Source organism: Nanorana parkeri, unplaced genomic scaffold (genome assembly GCF_000935625.1).
Source record: "Nanorana parkeri isolate BGI_ZX_2015 unplaced genomic scaffold, ASM93562v1 scaffold338, whole genome shotgun sequence".
Lineage (NCBI taxonomy): Eukaryota > Metazoa > Chordata > Amphibia > Anura > Dicroglossidae > Nanorana > Nanorana parkeri.
In genome coordinates this window covers 134,294-153,093 of record NW_017306606.1, presented here as the reverse complement: position 1 = coordinate 153,093, position 18,800 = coordinate 134,294, and the positions used below count along the sequence as shown (strand labels likewise).

The following is an 18,800-nucleotide window of genomic DNA, read 5'->3' as shown; positions in this document are numbered from 1 at the left end:
TTAGGTTACCCATAATGACTGATTAACCACATGTTTACCTTTAAAAGATTTACAATGTATGATGGCACAGTCACAAGAAAATAATGCGTTACACCAGGGATGACACACTGGGGCAATTCAGATGAACAGATGCATCCACCAGACCTTCTGACTGGGAATACCAAGACTCAGTTGTATCAAACTACACATTTCTTTCATGGTTTTTCTGAAGGCAAATGGGTAACAATACTATGAGCACATTTAAACATAAAAGATTTAACTAAAATAAATGCTTCCAAATAGGTAATCAATAAAAATATATAGGTTAATTTGTTAATTCAAGATGATTATGGAAGCAATGGAAACAAAGATCTTTTAATATATAAAGTGTTAAAAGACAATTGTTTTGAAAATAGATTGCCTTTCCCATCATTCTGTGCAAAATGCTAAAATGAATAAGATTAAATTAATGTCTCCTGCTCATTCAGGTTCGGGAAATGTAACTTAAAAAGTATACCCTAAAAGCAATTAAAACATAAAAACAACCTAAAAGTACACTTTTGGCTCACTTCAGTAAGAGCAACTTATTTAATCTCTGTTCAAATCTGAATCAAATGGTACTTAAGTGTGCAATTATTTTTCTACACCACCTAAATTGAGCAATTGGTGACAAACACAAACATTTACCTTTTCATACATGTGGTGTTAGCCAATGGCGAGATCTGTCGGTGTCACATAAGGATCACCATTTACAGAGATTGGCATGTTGTAATGCACATAAGGGATAGAGCAAAAAAATCTAAATCTATCTTGGGTATGGTCACTGCCATTCCCAGCATTGCCCTTCCAAATGAGCCATTATGAAGACCTACAGGAGTGATTCTTCAGAACATAAAACAAATACTATGGTAATAGAGGAACTACAAGTGTCCTGCAGTGCTGAAGACACCAGGATGCATGGTCTGGACCAAGGTGCATGTGGCTGAACACTGCATGGCCAGACAGTGAAAACAAAGTGATAATTGATATTGAAAAGAGTGATTATCCTTTAAAGCAAGCGTACAGGTGTATTTAAAAATCAGAATGAACTATTACACAGGATAATCACAAAGCACCACAAGGCAATGAGGCCACATGCATCTCAAGGAATTAATACATCTTTGACTTTTTACAGACAAGATGACATTCTATCTTGTGTGAAACCCAGAATAGTAGATTTTATACAGCACCAAAAAAATGTACTTCAAGTGTCTATCCTCCAGCCTACTCCTATGATCAAAAGCATTCATTTTTGAACTGGGATTCTAAAATATATTTAAAAAATTTGTAAAATTAAAAGCTTGAAATTGCTACTTCAGCCTCCGTCTGACACCGACTTATACATTTCTTTGCTACCAAATGAATGATGACCGTTTCCTCATGTGCAGCACACTAAAATCAGTGTGCCTCTAATGTGATGTACCAACAAGTAGTTAAATCTGTCAGTAGTGAAGAGATTTAATAACTAGTGCACTCCTAGTGAAGTCAACATACCTTCACTTTTACTAAAGTGCAAGCACATAATGTACTCCAAGTGCTTGCATGTTCTCACTTTACATAAAGCCCTAAAGCCCGGAGATCTGTAGCATAACCCTCCTGACTCCTAATTACTCCATCACTATGATGACCCTGCTTCACTGAGTAATAGTGAGAAATATGAGATGGAAGAGAAAGGCCTTACTGAAACTGCTTTGTGTAAGTTTAATATTAAAGCTGCCGTGGAGACATTGTGAGGAACAACATGTAGGCATCTTTGGGTACTTGCTTAATAATATATATGCCTACAGTTCAGTCATTTAAAAGTGACCACAGCTAAGACTACTCCTAATGAACAATGAAGTGCTGTTTTCAGCCATAATATGCCTTTTTTTAAACAAAAAAGCGATCTCAGACATACAGAAAATGTCAGACTCCATTATGACAGCACCACACCATAAAAATACTGTCCTTGTTACTGCTAATTAAAAGGGAATTTCCCAGAAATAGGATTACATTGAAAAATAAAATGGTTTCAATTTAGAGATTAAGTTACATGTTACATTTCTATACATGTTATGAGCAAGAAAACAATCCTGAGGAAAAAGACCCAGGCGAAGAGCGGAGAAGTCTTTTCCATTACGATTTCTGTGTGCGTGGTTGATCAAGGTTTGGAGATCATAAGGTGCTTCACATCTGCAATGAGATCATTTCAGAATCACATTTCATTTCAGCACATTCCACAGTCACAACAATGTTACAAAAACAAAACATTGGATTATTTTAGGTTGGGACCTTTATTGCTCTATATAAAATCAGACCAGTATACTTGCAGAATAGATCAGTATCAAACAATATGCAATACGCAATGTACTTTTGGAGTACAAAAGAAGTTGACTCACAAAGTGTATAATACAAAAGAAGTTTCCTTACAATCTCTATGACCAGTTTAAGGAGTACTTTTAACACCCATTCCTAGAACATTTCGGTATACCAAGTGCATACAAATATAGCACCCTTTAAACAGTGCAGACATATGTCAGTCTAACATCAACTCTACACTTAGGCCGAGTTCCCACCTGGACGTTTTTCCACGCGTTCGTACTCGCGGAAAAACGCTCAAACAGGGAAATGCCATTATTTTCAATGTGCATGGTTCCCATCTGGGCGTTTTTCCGCGAGTACGAACGCGCGGGAAACCGCCCTACGCCCAAAGAAGTACATGTACTTCTTTGGGGCGTTTTGGTCGGGCGTTTCCATTGGGATACAGCCAAGTAGCCCTCGGAAACGCGCGTTTGTCGCGAATCGCGGTAAAAACGCATATTCAATACGCCTAGGTGTGAACCCAGCCTTAGGCAACTTCCAGTCTATTAGCAATCATCACAAAAGTGTCCTGTCAGTTCAAGGCGGTATATAACCACCAACAATTTTTATGGAAACCTTAAAAATGGTCTAAACTATTGGTGGTAGATTTGCTTGGATCCAATAAATGCTTTGTGTGACTAAAAGCTAAAACAACTGCCAGAGCAATGTCTAATCAATGACTAGCGTTAAAAGAGACCCTGTCACCAGACCATTCACTTCAACAAAAATCCTACAAGATATGGGCATTTAACGCATCTTGGACATGTTAATTATCAGATAAAAAGCTTCCCTTGTGTAGACTTCCAAAAGCCTGCCATTTTGGATGCTATGTCACCAACCTCATAATAGGCACTTTATAGATTTATTGCTCATTTTTCCTTCCCTGGCAGCTACATAAAGTGTTATGTAGGGGGGTGAAGGGAGGGTAGAGAGTCATGGCCCACACAGTAATTAGAAGCTTCCAGAACAGGAGATGGATATGATGTGCAAGGAGGGAGGGGAATGTGCTAGGGAATGGACTCTCCAGGACAAACAACATTTTCTAGCAAGGTGAAAAGCTCACTGCAAGTGAATAAAAATACATTTATTAAAACAAAAACCCAAACACAACACACTCCATGATTCTATAAAAGAGGTTGTGGCTAACTTCTTGGTGGATCACCAGGAAGATTCCACTGCGTCCCCAATTAAGTGGGAGACTTATTGCACACAGGGGTCCTTATTGCACACGGGGCAAAAAAAATTGTCTATTAAAAAAAGTGATCAGATATTTGTAGGCTCAAAACTCAAACAGATAGGGGAACACATAGACCAGGTAGGTGGTTTTCATATCTTCAACTTGAGCAATTTTACTCTTATATTAGATTGCAAGGGACAATTTGTAGGAGACTTTGTCCATTTAAAGATATATGTATTAATAAACCTGATGGCAAGTGTAATATATCAAAGATATATCATATCTTATTACCCTATGTACTTCCACAAGTGCTTTTCTATACTAGAGATTGGGAGAAAGAGTTGGGATACACCATCTCGGAAACTAACCGGGAGAAATCTTTTAGAATAACCTTTAAGAATAGTATAGCAAATCAGGTTCAGGAGAGAAACTATAAAATTCTAATAAGGTGGTATAGCTGTCCGTATACTTCAAATAAAATATCTTCATCCCCTACCATACCCTCCTGGCTAAATCTGCGGGAACATAAACGGATCACGGAGATTGAACATTTCAGATACTTCCAACTCCATCACTGGGATTCTACCTTACTGAAAAGAAGAGACCCGAATAACTTACTCACTTGTTTAAAATATCTGCCTGCATTCCCCTTACACATGTAGAATGGCCTGAGACGGCAGAGACTGCATTACTGTCCATCTATCTGGGTCCAATTAAGACATAAAAATTATTTAATAGGTTTTATGATGGAAGCAGGTAGAGCAGTGATCCCCAGATAATGGAGGTCAAAGCAGGTTCCTAATATAAAAAGGAGTGGACCCATGAGATGAATTACATCATGAGAATGGAAGAACTTATGTCAGGTGTTTATGATAGACATGCAGACTTCTTATGGGATAGATGGATTGAATATACATTAAGATACTAAAATTAATTGGAGACTCTGCTGGGAAATTATATTTTTGTTGTTGTGTGTGGTTGGTATCTGCGCAAGTAGAAGGATAGGAAGGGAAAATGTTGAGTAATATTTTAAGAAAATTTGGCAGAGACGTGGTAATTAATGATGGTTAGGAATAGATATCCAATTGGGGGTAATGCTACTGGGTTGTAGAGCTATTTTGGATTGTAGAACTGTTTGGAATTATTTTTGTTTTTCTTTGTTCATGTGTATATACAAATTGACAATAAATATATATTAAGTAAAAAAAAGTCATCATGAGTTGATTACCTGATAACTCTGTTTCCAGGAATCTTCCAGGACAGCCATCGAGATATAGGCTCCGCCTGCCTGCAACAGGAAACACATCAACCACATTAAATAAATAGACTCCTCCTTCCATCCCAAGTCAGTAACCTCTAGGACCGAAGGCTACCCCATGCACAAAAGTATCCCCTCCTTCATCCACCTTGGATGCCACCTGGATACTTAAACTGACTTGGGATGGAAGGAGGAGTCTATTTATTTAATGTGGTTGATGTGTTTCCTGTTGCAGGCAGGCGGAGCCTATATCTCGATGGCTGTCCTGGAAGATGACTGGGGAAAAGGATTTTTCTGTGCTTTTATCTGCAATGTTTTAAGATTTTTCCACCTTACTCACTATGACATTTGAAGCTGTAGTTTAAGATTGCAGTCTGGCAAGCACAAAAGAGTCACCTTGTACTCATGTGAGGATTGCTGGAACCAAATTAAAAGCTTTTGCTCTGAAGCAATGCTTCTCCAGCTCTTTTGTAAACTGGCACCTTAAAGAGAATTGTCAACTGGCTGTCCCGTGCTGGTATGACATTGCTGATTACACTAGATCAATATTTGAAACAAAATAAATAAAAAGATTTAAAAGTCAGTGCCACAAAACTACAATTTCAGTTTTGCATGCCTAAAAGGTATTTTGAATCACAGGTTGGTTTCCTATATCTCAGGAGGGGAAATATCCCCACCAGACTATTGCTGCTCTGCCAAACGTTTCCCTGCTGCAAGTGTGCAATATTCTCATTGTGGCCCAAAATATGTTAGAGGCAGAGGCACAACTAATTCTGGGGAATCTTAATGGATTTTGAGAGTAAAAAAGGCAGCAGATAAATCAAACACCCAAATATTCTGTACCCTAATGCAGGTAAATGTTTGAGGCCAATACTATGCAAATATCTGCATTATGTGACCCCCAAAGATTTTGCCATGCAACCCTGTTCCGTTATAAAATTACAATACAATGTTCTCTTAAACGAAGGAAAAAAAAAAAAGTGTGCATACCTGCAAGGGAGTGCGGTGCAGCCATTTGTCCTTGTCTGCTGCTAGCTTCATGCAGGCAAAGAGGTCACAGACACTGGGAAGGCCATAATATTCCTAATTGGGAAAAAGTTAATTATTACACACAGACTCTTCTACAGTAGTCAAAATATCCAAGGAAAGGAACTCATTTTAGGAGGCAGCATCAGTAGAAATATTAGAAATGTTGGCTGATGTCTCTAACAAGCAGGCAGATCTGCCTTCGTGAAATGTCTTATCAATATACTTACATGTGCTTTTTTACGTAAGAGCCATTTATCCTCCAGTGCAGGCTGTTCTGACTTTTCCACGTTATCTATGTTCTTTGAGGACAACACCCAGCAACCAGTGTCTAGAGGCAAGTAAAATGGAGAGGGATGCTCTGCGGGGTTTGGCTTCCATTTACTGTCTGACATCTCTTTTTCTGCCTTCTCTGTTGTAATGGATTTGACAACCCAGTCGGCCAAAGGTGTTTCAAGCAATGTTCTAAAATGCCTAATGGTGGGATTACATTCTTCCATCTTGCTACAAGCCTGGTCTCCAGAATTTCTTTTGCATGGATGCAGCCACATATTTAGGGAAGGTTTTGACTTTTCATGTTCCTCGTCTTTGGCCATTTGATCTGGATTTAGAGGAACGCCATTTTTGTCTTTCCCTTCCTTTTTCAAAAGCCACTTCCTTAGAGCGTCTTTCTCACAGCTTTCATCACAAACACATTCTGAGAAGGTAGAGCAGGGTTCGTTAGCTTTACAGATTTCTTCCATCTTAAAAACAGGCCGAGATTCCTTCAGCAGCCACATCTCACTATTGGACACAGATGTCTTCTTCCCTCCAAGCTGCTCATTTAAGCATAGAAGGTTCCCAAGATTTTCTATTTCCAAAGCAGCTGTATTCCCACCACAGCAATTACCGCAGGACTCTACTTTGTGGAGCCAATCACTAATTCTGTAGTCCTGAACAAATGGTTGAAAGATGAGCTTCCACTTGTCCACGTCACTGCTAGACTCTTCAGAAGTGGCTGGGGAAATGAGCCAATCTGAAAGATCCATCTCTTCCTGATCCTCCAAATCGAACTCTATGTCATCAACTTTTTCATAGGAGAAAGAGCTGGACTCTGAATTGTCACGTGTGCGCAATCCAGATTTCTCAGGACAAGATTCCTTGTTCTGGGACTGTAGCAACCAATTGTGCAATTCCCCTAGCTTTCCCCAGATTTTTTCCATGTCAAATGTGGGTGGTCCAGGCATTTCTGAACACTGTAAATTGGAAAGAAGTAAACAGGAGATTTTGTGAATACAAAGTAACTTGGCAGCTTAACTGAGCAGGCCAATTATTTACAGACAACTCATGGTGACTGGATATTCAAGACTCCCATCCTGACAATAGTTTGTACGCCTAACCCACTACTACCACAATGGAAACCAGTAGGCATCATCCACCATGGTAGTTGCAGACCGTGGCTCCCACACCTGGCCTGGTCCCAATGCACCACATAGATGTTCAAGTAAAAATGGTCCACATTGCTCATCTGCTCAATTGTAGATTTATTACCAGCTTGAGAGGCACAACAGTCATCAATATGAAAACCTTGACACGTTTCATATGTGAAAGTACTTACTAAAGTCCATAATGGACCTTATAAGTAAGCACTTGCATGTGGGAAATGTGTCAAGGTTCTCATATTAATGACCGATTGTGCCCCTCCCTTGCGCTGGTAATAAACCTACAAAAGAGAAGGGGAGCGGCTTGGAGACAATTTTTTTTTCTTTTGGAATATATCTTACACAATAGTTTGTGATGAGCAATTTTCTTACCCAACACAAGCTGTTCTTTTAACAGCTGACCCTATAATTACTTTATCAAGTCAATCTCCAGTTGTTTGGGATATTAAATGAAAAGGTATCTGCACTGGCCATAAAGTTAATTCTTTAAAGTGGTTTCACTTTTGAGCCAAGTTGAGATTCACCTACTTTATATGTGTGACCCGTTTCCATTCATATTGCATGACTTGGGAAAATAAATATTTCAAAAACTGCTTTCTACATGTTTAGAAATCCTACCTAGCTTCCCCTCTGTGTGATGTTAAGGAGGGGCTGTGAGAAGCTTTCTTTACTCTTATTAACCCTGTCTGTACTGTGCTGACAGATTTCATTACCACTTGTAAACTAGATTTCAAAACTTTCCTAACAAAGGGTTAACAATCTAGAAGTATTGTATTTTAAGGAGAGTAAACTCAGTCTGTCCCTTCACATTCACAAAGTGCAAATATACTTTAAAAGTACTAAATGAGCGACAGTGACAGAAGGCAAGTATGCTTTTATGTTCTGTAAAATGCCTCTTGACAATTGAGGCATTTATGTTATACAGCTCCTGAGGCTGAGAGATTAGCCCTGCCTGTCTACCTGATCATGAGGCTGCTCATCATAGAACTGGACCAATAAGGGAGCCAGAAGAGGCTTGATCAGAGACTGGAAAAAGATTAGGTCGCACAAGGTTCCAGGATACTGCCCAAGAACTATTACTACCCGTTTCCCTCAATGCTGCCCATTTAGCACAGTGATCACAGATCACTTTAATCTTCAGAGCAATTAACCTCATCCTGCTACAGAATCTATCAAGTCTTTGACTGGGCAGGTTGGAGTGCGGACCTCAATGAGGTCATACTATGTCAAGCTCAGTAACTAAGTAGTGGAGCAAGCACAAGAATGACTGTTAGATCCTTTAATGGCTGAGTAGCAATGCCAAATTCTGGTTACTATATGGACAGGTTTCCTTTAGTAATCATGAAGGCTCTGTTAAAAATGATATTAAAAGAGTTTGTTTTACCCAGAACATACCTCAATATGTCCAGTGATGTCAGATTTTAGAAGCCAATCCTGTGGAGAAGTGCTTGGAATGTCCAAAGCAGGGCATGAAGAAATGCTGGCGACTTTGTCCTCCAACAGCCATTCAGATAGAGACGTGCTCAAAGCCCCAGAATAAGGTTTCTGAAAAGAACATTTCCAGTTTCTTAACCAAGCAGGACATCACACAATTGCGTTGCAAAAAGGTTACTGATCATTCAAACTGTTTCCTATGAAATGTCTAGTCATACAGCCCATGTTGAAAATCTACCACCAACAATAAATTCCTGACCTTCCTAACACGATCATTTAAGGAATGGTTCTACGTGGACACTGCTCTTTATGTTGCTTATACCTAAAGAAATGACTTGAAAATGCATACAGACTCTTAAATATCATCCACTCCCTAATGTAGAATATCTGTCACAGGACAGCAACAAGCATGTATCACATTAGTCCAATCATTGCGATCTCTCCAACTTTTCTGGGTCTGAAGTGCTGAAGCCAAAACATCAGCATGACAGAAGAGGAACTAGTCTTTTCCAGAAGGAGAGGTCGGCAGCATCTGCCTACATATTTCTCTCATGGCAAGAACCTGTAAGCACACTGAACCAATTTGTAATATTCCAAGTTTCCCTTAAGCAAACTCTTCACTGACTAAGCCCAATTGAGAGAAGATCACACTAAGTATATGTACCCTACAGTATGTGGGAGGCTCTACACCTCAGGACCCGACCATCCAGTACAAACACTGCTGCGGCTGACAAAATACAGTAAAAGACACGGGGACAGTTATCAAGCTTAGTAGTGACATAATTTGTCACAAAATCAGACTGCCTCTCGTTCAGCAATGTCTCTGACACCGGCATACAGACCTGTGGGTCTGTTTTGCTGGGCAGCAAAGTTTGATAGTTTGCAAAGTTTTAAGGCCGATTTCTAACTTAAGATGCAACAGATTTTCATCTCTAAACAGACATATAAATTAGGAAGTGGTCAGGGTCAGGTTTTAGTCTGTCGCAGTGTTACTTTAGAGCAGGTGAGGAAACAATTTGATGCTGTAACTTGGTAATAAATCTGTCTTACTGCCCCTATTTAGCACTGCTTCGCCTTGTGACAAATAATAAATGTCCCTCAAAGTGTATACATTTTACCCCTACATTCAATCCTTTATCTCCTAGGCTGCTGCTCTACATCAGTTTTACTACTATGGGAAACTCTACCTAGGATAAACCTCTAATTTGTTTTTGCTCATAATACATTCCAGAGATCAATTATAATTCAATACTTTTTTTTTGTTTTTTAAGGCACAATTACACGCTAAGTTTAGAAAGTGCATACTCCAGTGCTGTCATTCTCATTTATAACTAATGATGACTGACCTGGAACAAATATGTGCAGGCCTCATTCACACTGCCGCACGTATGTGCGTGTACGTGCGTATTGTACCATATGCAAATAAATGGCTCCATACACACAGCCGCGTATAGAGCCGTATATTTGCGTAGCGTATATATGCGCAAAAACAGAATGGAACAGAGATGCGTCAGGGAAGCGTATTTACGCGCGTATAGGCATACAGCACATAAAAAATTCCATTACGAGTGATGCATTCTGGGACTGCATATAGTGCACGCATATACGCTCGTATATACAATTTTGCTTGCGTTGTGTGTGAATGAGGCCTAAGTGACATACTTCTATCACTGAAATGCAAGTGTACTCTGTCAGCCCCATCACGCAACAACCTATTTTATTTCACGTACAGCAGTTTAGAGATTACGTCAGGTGTTACAAAGTTAATATACCTCATCGACTGGGGGAACATAACAATTGTTGAGAAGCCAGGGATTCTGGGTGACAAAATAAAAAAAAAAAAATCGGGAAAAAAATAAATCAGTAAAGTTAAAAATGCGTGCATTTATTTCTAAATAGTCAGAAAAGTGAAGAGAAAGACATAACATGACTGTTTTCTCACTTAGCTTGGACATATTTCTTTTGTATGGCCGCAAAGAGATTTGGCACTGTCATGATTTGTCCATCTCAAATGCCTTAAAGGAGAACTATGGGGTTAAGGCTTTTCCCCATAGTTCTCCGAAGGGTAACGGGAGGACACAAAGTAGCGTCCTCCCGTCACCCTAGGCTCAGTAACTGAGACGCCGCAGTATACCGCGAGCAGGGGAGAATCCAGTAACTCCCGTCACGGCTCTCTGCAGTGACAGAATCGAGAAGTGAGCGAGCGCCTGTATGTGTTCCCTCACCTCCCGATCTACTGAGCCAACCTGTGACAGTTTTATTGTCACAGGTCGGCTCAGATTATGAGGCTGAGTGAAAAACACTCCTCATAATTCTCCTTTAACAGTAAGCTATGGAAAGACCGTTTTCATGTCAAAGCACGGTTTATACAATACTGCCGTGTCAGGTGATCACATAGTGTGTACTGCGCTCAACCTCTTCACCTCAACCTCATGCCTGCCACACATACGTCAAAAGAGACGTATGTGTGGCAGGCATTGAATACATTCACGTGATGCTCTTACCAGTGTTTTAATTGATCCGAATGTAGTAATAGCTTTCCGGAGAGAAGGGACATCGGCTTCAAAACTGAGAGTGGATGTTTCTTCAGGTTTCAGAGCAAGACTGCCCAGCCTGATACATAAAACAAAAATAACACATAGAATGTTCATATTAACTAACAAATTGTGGAAGGGATATATGTGGTAGAGGAAGGGCACATAAATACAATTTCTGCCAGTCCTCCTCACTCACCCGCATTTCCCTCGATTTTGTCTACAGTTTTAGATGTCTCTTAGCAGGCCTGGTTAGGAACCAGCTGGAGAACAGAAATTAAAAGCCAAAAGATATGGGCGAAGAGGTGGGCAGCTGAAGAGAACCAGTACAAACAAGTGAATTGTGTTGTACTGTACATACTGGGAGAAGTACTAGCAGACACCATATTGTACAATGGACACCCAACCACCATCAAGCTGCTGCTGTGGCAGACACTGCGCTAATACCAAGATATCAATGGCTGGAAATTATTCCCTCATATTGATGTGTAAGCTCGTGTCACTTCAGGCAAATCTACACAAATCTGCAGAAAGCCTAAAACAAAAATATGTAAAAACACCAAAGATTATTAAAATCGAGGTCAACAGATATTCAAATTAAATAAACAGAACCGATGCTACAAACTAAAATTGCTGTAAAGCAGGACAGCGAAAAACGTTGTAATACTATTCATTTACAAGATTTATGAAGTATACATTGATGCTTCCTGGAAACGTTCAAATTAGCTCGACACCCCCATGGACCTGTGTCGACAAAACTCTGGGCAGAATTTGTATTAACCCTTGCAGTGGGGCTACCATAACTGCTTCTATACACTAGGAACATTCCGATGCTTTACTGTAAAAGGAGACACGCTTCAGTGACCGGAGAAGCAGGCAGTCGGCTCGGCAATGCGAGTGAGTAAACTTTTTTTTCTCCAGCACCTAGACAAAAATCAGCACTTAACCCTTGCAGTGCAGGGGTAGCCCCAATTCAGGGTTTAAGAACACTTTTGCCTGGAGCTTTTCTTTGGAAGGTTTACACAGAAACTACAGTTCCCACATGGCTTCAACATTTTAAAAGGATAATGGCTCAAAATAGGTAATGAAAACTATGAAAGTTTTACAGTTGGCTGCAGGCTTAGAATAAACTTTGCCAAAAAGTGTATGAATGGAGACTTGTCCTAATGATTTCAGCTATTTAGGCTATACCACTTACCTCTCTAAGCAAACTGTGATCTGATTGGCGAGGTCATTACTGTGAGGGGTCTCTAGCTGGTGAATCAAGCAATTGAACTGTCCCAGCAACTGAAACAAAAATTAATGCATTAGACAAACCTAGTTCCTAGAAGACAAAGTGTGCACTTTGAACTCATTAAGGGTGATAACCAACAGACATCCCTCACTTTTGCAATGTATACCAGCCAAAGAGGGGAGGGGGGGGAAGAGAGGACAGATCACAAGCACATTTACAATCATCAGAAGGTCTTCCTAGACACTGCTTTGTTTATTCTTTAGTTAGCCCATATATGGCCCAACTGCCCCAGGTGACAAATCCACACATGCTCTTATATTTTGGCTTTAAATAGTTGGGTGCATTTATCTTTCAGTACAAGTTTTAGGATTCAACATAACAAGAGCAGGTAAATCTACAGAACAAAGTTAGTTTAATGTCGGGTGTTAGTTAAGGGGTTAACGTTGAGTTAGGGTCAAGGGAAACAAGTCAAAGAGATCAGTTTTAGTGATACAGTTAGTGGGGAAAATGTTTTAGGGGTTAATTTCAGGATTAAATGTTAAGGGTGCAAGTAGAGAGGGAGTTATTACAAAGTGCTCAGCATGAGACACTTTGCAACTTATGGAGAGATGAGGGAGCTAAAAGGAGTGCACCTCTGTACTGAGAACAGGCAGCCATTGTTAAACATTTGACCAATAACCAGTGCGAAAGGACAGAAAATTACTGAGCCATAAAAACGAGGCTAGTGCTCAGCTTAATAAAAATAAGTAGAATAAATATGGTCTCATTTCTATCATTAACAATGTAATAATGAACATGTACCTAAAACAGTTGCTTAACCAGATTTTGCAAACCCGGCCATCAGTAAAGACCATCCACTTTTGGGGAAGGCCAACCCCGCCCCCCCCAGCTTTGGTGCAACTACAAATCCCATTAGGCACTGCAAGATTTTGAGAGCTATAGGCATGACACCAAGAGGAAGATGCATGATGGGATTTGTAGTTTAACCACAGCTGGAGTTTGCCTACCCCTGGTCTCGGTGAAGCTAGGTGACACTTACCCAATACAGCTGCTGAGCTTGCTGTTGCAAGGCCTCTTCCTTCAGCTGCTGAATCAAGTCAGCCTGCTCCAAGAGCCAAATTTCCCGGCTGCGCATGCACTCCAGATGACGACTAACACAAGACTGGATCTGGGCTTTAACCTGCAAGTGGCAATGTTAATTATAAACACAGGACCATCATGTTCTTCCTATAATTCATGCAGAGATCACCTTCAGACTTTATTACACATCACAATGAAATAATCACATGGGGACTAGTTATTTAGAACACCAAAGCACATACATTTGTAAGTCTGGAGCACATGTATCGTCTCAAAGGGGAAAAAATGAGAATAGTTAAGATTTACTTTACATGCAACACTGAGGTGGAAAATGGCGATATGACGAAGCCAAACCAAATTCAACAACCCATTTGTTACATGACATCAGAGGTGTATGGGAGGGTGAATGTAAACAAAACAAAAATTCCCCATGAAAAACTTGTACCCATAAAGCATAATCTTGCTTTTTCCTATTGGACAATATAGGCAATATCAGCCAGCTGTTACACACAACATATCGCTCCAACATTACTGTCCCCTGATCCTGAATGCTGTGGAAGTGCAGCAATATGTTCTTTGGTGGAAAGCTCCTTCCATTATCTCCCGGACAATTCTTCCCATCTTCTTTAGTGTTGTGGTAAGGGAGTCTACGCCAGGGAGGCCAACAAGGAAAGGTTTTAGATTTGGCGATTGGAGCCGGCTTTTATGTGCAAGTACTACTGTTTTTTGGGGAGTAGATTTTTAATAAAACCTATTATACATTTATGATGCACCTGAAACTTCAATTTTGGGCATAAGGATTTTTTTGTGACATAAACTAACATGGGAAATTCCAAATATCTGCACATTAAAGCTTTGCCATTTTAAAGTCAATTTCCTCCTTTGTAAGGGATTAACATTTATTGTGGTAATGTAGAGGTGTAGTGATGATGTATATGTGGGCACATTTTTACGATTCACATTACGGGTTTTCTTCATTTTTTAATTGAAACTTTCCTCCACAGGAAACTCCATCTGACACCGAGGTTGGATTGTAAAGCAGGCTATAAACAGCCTCCCCCTCTGTGATTCTGTGTAACATGACCACTAAACACCAGGGGAGAGAGCCCAGTTCTAATATACACACATTGCTTGCAGACAGAGCACACAGGTGGCCATTCCAGGAGGATATAAAAAAATATAAGTTTCTCTGTGTTCATATACAGCAACTGCATATTCCTGCTTCATGTACACTCTGTGTGCATGTTTTTTTTTTTAAATACCTCTGCAAAAAGGTGGAAATGGGCTTCAAAGCAGAAGACATATTTTAAAGAGTGCCAACAGGCAGGCTTAATATGACCGAAGAGATTGTGTACGTGTCTTCTGTCACAGATGCTCATTTAGCATTTATTTATTTTTTTGCATGCACAGCTCAGTGTACAGGCTCAGCAGGATTCTTGCAAAGAAGTAACTCCCATGCACATGTGCTGAAGCCAGGTCATAGGAGCCAAACAGCCAAAGATTCCTGGAAGAAGACCGGGACAAAGATAGAATCGCCTGCAAGGGAGCCCGGACATCACAGCACTGGAGAAAGGATCACTTTGGCAGGTAAGGCTGCCAATATGCTGTGCATGGCATATTATGGCTAAAAGTTCCTGGGCCACTTTATTTTTGGTCCACACATTACTTGCACTGTAAAACACAAATAGGTCCTGAGAGCTCTCATAAAATGTACGTTATAAGTGGCTGCAGATTCCCTGCACTCATATTATACAAATCTAAGTACAAATCTGACCAGCATTATGAAGACGCCTGCCGCCGAAGGGAGAGTGCAGCCTTTACAACTCAATCACCTCACCCATTTGCTCTAAAAGTATGTCAGTGTATCAACATCAGTGCCTAGGAAAATCCTATAAAACGAGAGCCATACTTGTAACTGATATTAATCAAGACTTAATCAGACACAGTCAGATATTGTAACTAATAAAACCAGTTCAGCTCTCATTTATATTCCATCATGTGCTTTGAATTTTGTAATAGCATTAGCAGAATTAACACAATGATAGCCTCAAACAGGAAAAAAAGCTTATCCTGTGAAACTATAAACCATGTCAGGTCACTGTGAATACACAGTTACTAAATTACCTAAATCATCTGAGAGAACTCTTAAGATAAGCTTCAAAAATATCACGGAGTTAGATTAGTATTGGCAGAAGTCTGAATGTGAACACAATACCTCTCTGCCATTTTCCTTTACTTGTTGTTCTGTTTTAAGTAGTGCTTGGATTGCAGTTTCCAATTCTTTTCTGGCTTGAAGACATTTAGAGAGCGGATCTTGGCCACAGGAAAGTTCTTCCTTCAAATCCATTTCTTTTGGCATGTCTAAAAAAAACAACAAAAAAAAACCAAGAGAAGAAAATGATGAATAATCACAGACAGCAGAAGATGATGAATATCATTCCACGGTCTGCAAACTCAGCACAGCTACACGTCACTTTATACTGGCTGTAAAAGATAAGACTCTCCCTGTATATCTGTTACTAACATGGACATGTCAAACGACGTACACCACTATATCTAACGAAAACAGCTTTTTTTTTTTTAACAAACACCCAAAAAAGTATTGAGCTTTTAACTAGCACAGCAAAAATACAGAAATGTAAACACTACACAAGGAAATGTCAAATGTTGTTCCTAAGCTTCATATATATGAAGCTGCGCTATTAAAAGAAAGGGTAATAGACATTTTATGTCCACAACAAACATTACATGACCTGTATGTGCTGAGACTGGCAGTCTGATACAGATTGCTATTTCCAGCTGTGAGGCCTAAACTAGGAGGAAATTCCAGGCTGTTTACACTTCAAGAAGAAAATGAACTTCAGAGGACAAGTGCAGGTTTATTAAAAACCCTGCAGCACCCTCCAGGCTAGCTAGGCTAAGCCATGGCTCCTTCCACTATGGCGCTTCCTTACTTTTTCTAGACATAGGTGGCCGGTTCTGGGGTTTACAGCCTTCGGCTATGTTCACACCATGTCTGAAGCAGATCTGCAAACCCAATGCATTTTTGTCACGTTCTGGTGCATTTTTTTATTAGCTTAAAATGGGCTTCAGGTGCAGTTTGCATGCGGTTTGATGTGTTTACATGCGTTCTAGACCAGAGAAAATGAGATAATCAGTATTTTGTTATCGTCTGGACCGGAACAGACTGTGCTGTTGTGAACAGAGCCAATAAATACCAGGGATAGGGATACATTGGGATGCTTTTTTGGTCCGGACATGGTGTGAACAAGCCCTAAGCCCATGAAATCTTGTCTGGAGCTGCCCACCCCTGCACACAATGACCGCCCAGGCCACCATTGGGAAGGTAAACACCTGAGTGAGGGAGGCTGAAGCTTATATTAGGGTAAGGGGTTAGAGGAGAGACTACACGTGGATTGTGGTAAATCTGAACTTGTTGGTTAAGGTTTGAAACGGAAACAAAGGTGTAGAAATGTAAAATGACCATTTCTGAAGCCCCTAAAAGCCAAACATCACAAACCAAAATTACTTTAAAAGCACATGGCAGGTCTGCATTTTTCCACATCACAAACGCACATAAATACAAAGCATCTGAAAGGAAGCACAACCTGCAAGGGAGAAAAGGAAGTGATGACACTAGAAATATGGGGAAAGCATACAAGAGTGCACATCAACAGATATCAACACACATAAAAACACTGAAACTTGCATAAAAACAAATGTAAACACCATCAACGCACCTCACCTGCATTTTTATGCATGTTCCAGTGTTAATGAGCCCTCAAAATATATATCTGTAATCTCCGGTCTATGGGTCCAGCACACATACACCAATATGATCATCATAAGTCAGCACAGCGGATTCCTCCAATATACTCACACAGTATAAACATTCACAACTAAACCGTGCACTCATGTTTATGCAGCTTGCACACAACACATCCCCGAGGACAATTGCATTGTTTTTGCACATCAACGCCTCATAACAAGGAACCTCTAAGCGAGGGAATCTACTAAATCTATTATTTCGCATCTTGAAATGATATCAGGGAGAAGCCAACATGACAGAGCTGGTGTCCTGATGACTTGCGGCCAGGCTTGTGACACAAAGAGACTGAGGACCATACATAAAGCAGAGTCCTCCCATCTTACTGCCTGTCAACCAACACATGAGTCTCAGTCAATGTCAATATCCGGACACAATACACAGCACAAGATCAGGTCTATTGTCCATGTCTTGGCCCCCAGGCAAAGCACATTCTGACCTCCCTGGGAGGACATAACTGACAAATACATCACACAGGAAAAACTAAACAGGATAAACCGATAACTGCAAAAATCTAGTCAGGCAATTGTGCCACATAAACGGCCCTCCGATACATAAAACTCCCTCCATCACCGCACTACACTCACACCCGGTGACCCCCACATACCTGGCTCCTGGTACAGATCCATATCCCGGTCACCGGCACCGCAGGAAAAAAAAAGCCCAGGCCGATCCAGTATAAAGCAAGACAGTGACGTCACCGGAATGTGGGCGGGAACCTCGGACGCCACTAGCGGGGAGCGGCGGATCACGTACACAGCTCAAAGCCGGCACATGGGGGAGGGGCGTGTGAGGGGGAGAGCAAGGGGCGACATGGAGCTGCAGCATGACAGCAATTCATAAAGATATCAGAGACCACGCTGCATGATTCATTCAAGTGAATCCATACTGACAATTCTCCATAAATGTTTATACATACCATTACTGCATTCACTTCACTAATAGGAGGGTCATGTGATGTCATATATCGGGACAGCCCAAGTGGGTCACATCGGATCATGTTCAAGGAACTTCACATTGTGCCATATCATGGTGGGGGTTATGTCATATCACCCACAGGGACACTGCAGGTGGGTCATATGCACAAGGACATATCTACCGTCAGTACTTCTAATCATTGTCACCGGCCTGAAAGTGACAGTAAATTCAAAACCCAGAGGTGACTAGAACTTTTACCTGAATCGTACTGTACATTAATGGAAACTATGAAAGGTATAAAATATTTACGTTCTAAGTTAGCAAAGAGAACGTGCCACCTAAAGAATGTTAACACTGCCCGGTGAGTGCCATTCCTGACCCCACGTCACTGTGTCTTGGAGTGAGGAAGGGCCGGTGAAGAGAAAGAAAGTGTCACATTCTGTAGCTGGCTGACATTGCTACAAAAATGTCTGTTCAAATGGCAAGCATCAGAGAGCCTTAGGCTACATTCACACTAGGTGAGATTAGATGCAT

At 40.6% G+C, this 18,800-nt stretch overlaps 1 protein-coding gene across 1 annotated transcript; it reads right to left on the bottom strand.

Annotated features, from left to right (window-relative positions):
• Window positions 1-1,823: 1,823 nt before the first annotated feature.
• Window positions 1,824-18,006, bottom strand: NCOA4 (nuclear receptor coactivator 4). The gene is made up of 10 exons (XM_018558426.1): window positions 17,956-18,006; window positions 15,738-15,883; window positions 13,482-13,622; window positions 12,407-12,495; window positions 11,154-11,287; window positions 10,447-10,526; window positions 8,636-8,785; window positions 6,050-7,054; window positions 5,784-5,876; window positions 1,824-2,190 (listed from the first exon to the last, which is right to left on the bottom strand). The coding sequence occupies exons 1-10, from the start codon at window positions 17,975-17,977 to the stop codon at window positions 2,185-2,187; spliced, it is 1,866 nt and encodes a 621-aa protein (XP_018413928.1). The 5' UTR covers window positions 17,978-18,006; the 3' UTR covers window positions 1,824-2,184.
• Between the last annotated feature and the right edge of the window lie 794 nt (window positions 18,007-18,800).

Coding starts and splice junctions, on each gene's coding strand:
- NCOA4 (XM_018558426.1), bottom strand. CDS start 17,977: ATGGATCTGTACCAGGAGCCAG. Junction 15,884..17,955: donor GGATCTGTACCAGGAGCCAG/GTATGTGGGGGT, acceptor TGTTTTTTTTAG/ACATGCCAAAAGAAATGGAT. Junction 13,623..15,737: donor TAAAGGAAAATGGCAGAGAG/GTATTGTGTTCA, acceptor TGCCACTTGCAG/GTTAAAGCCCAGATCCAGTC.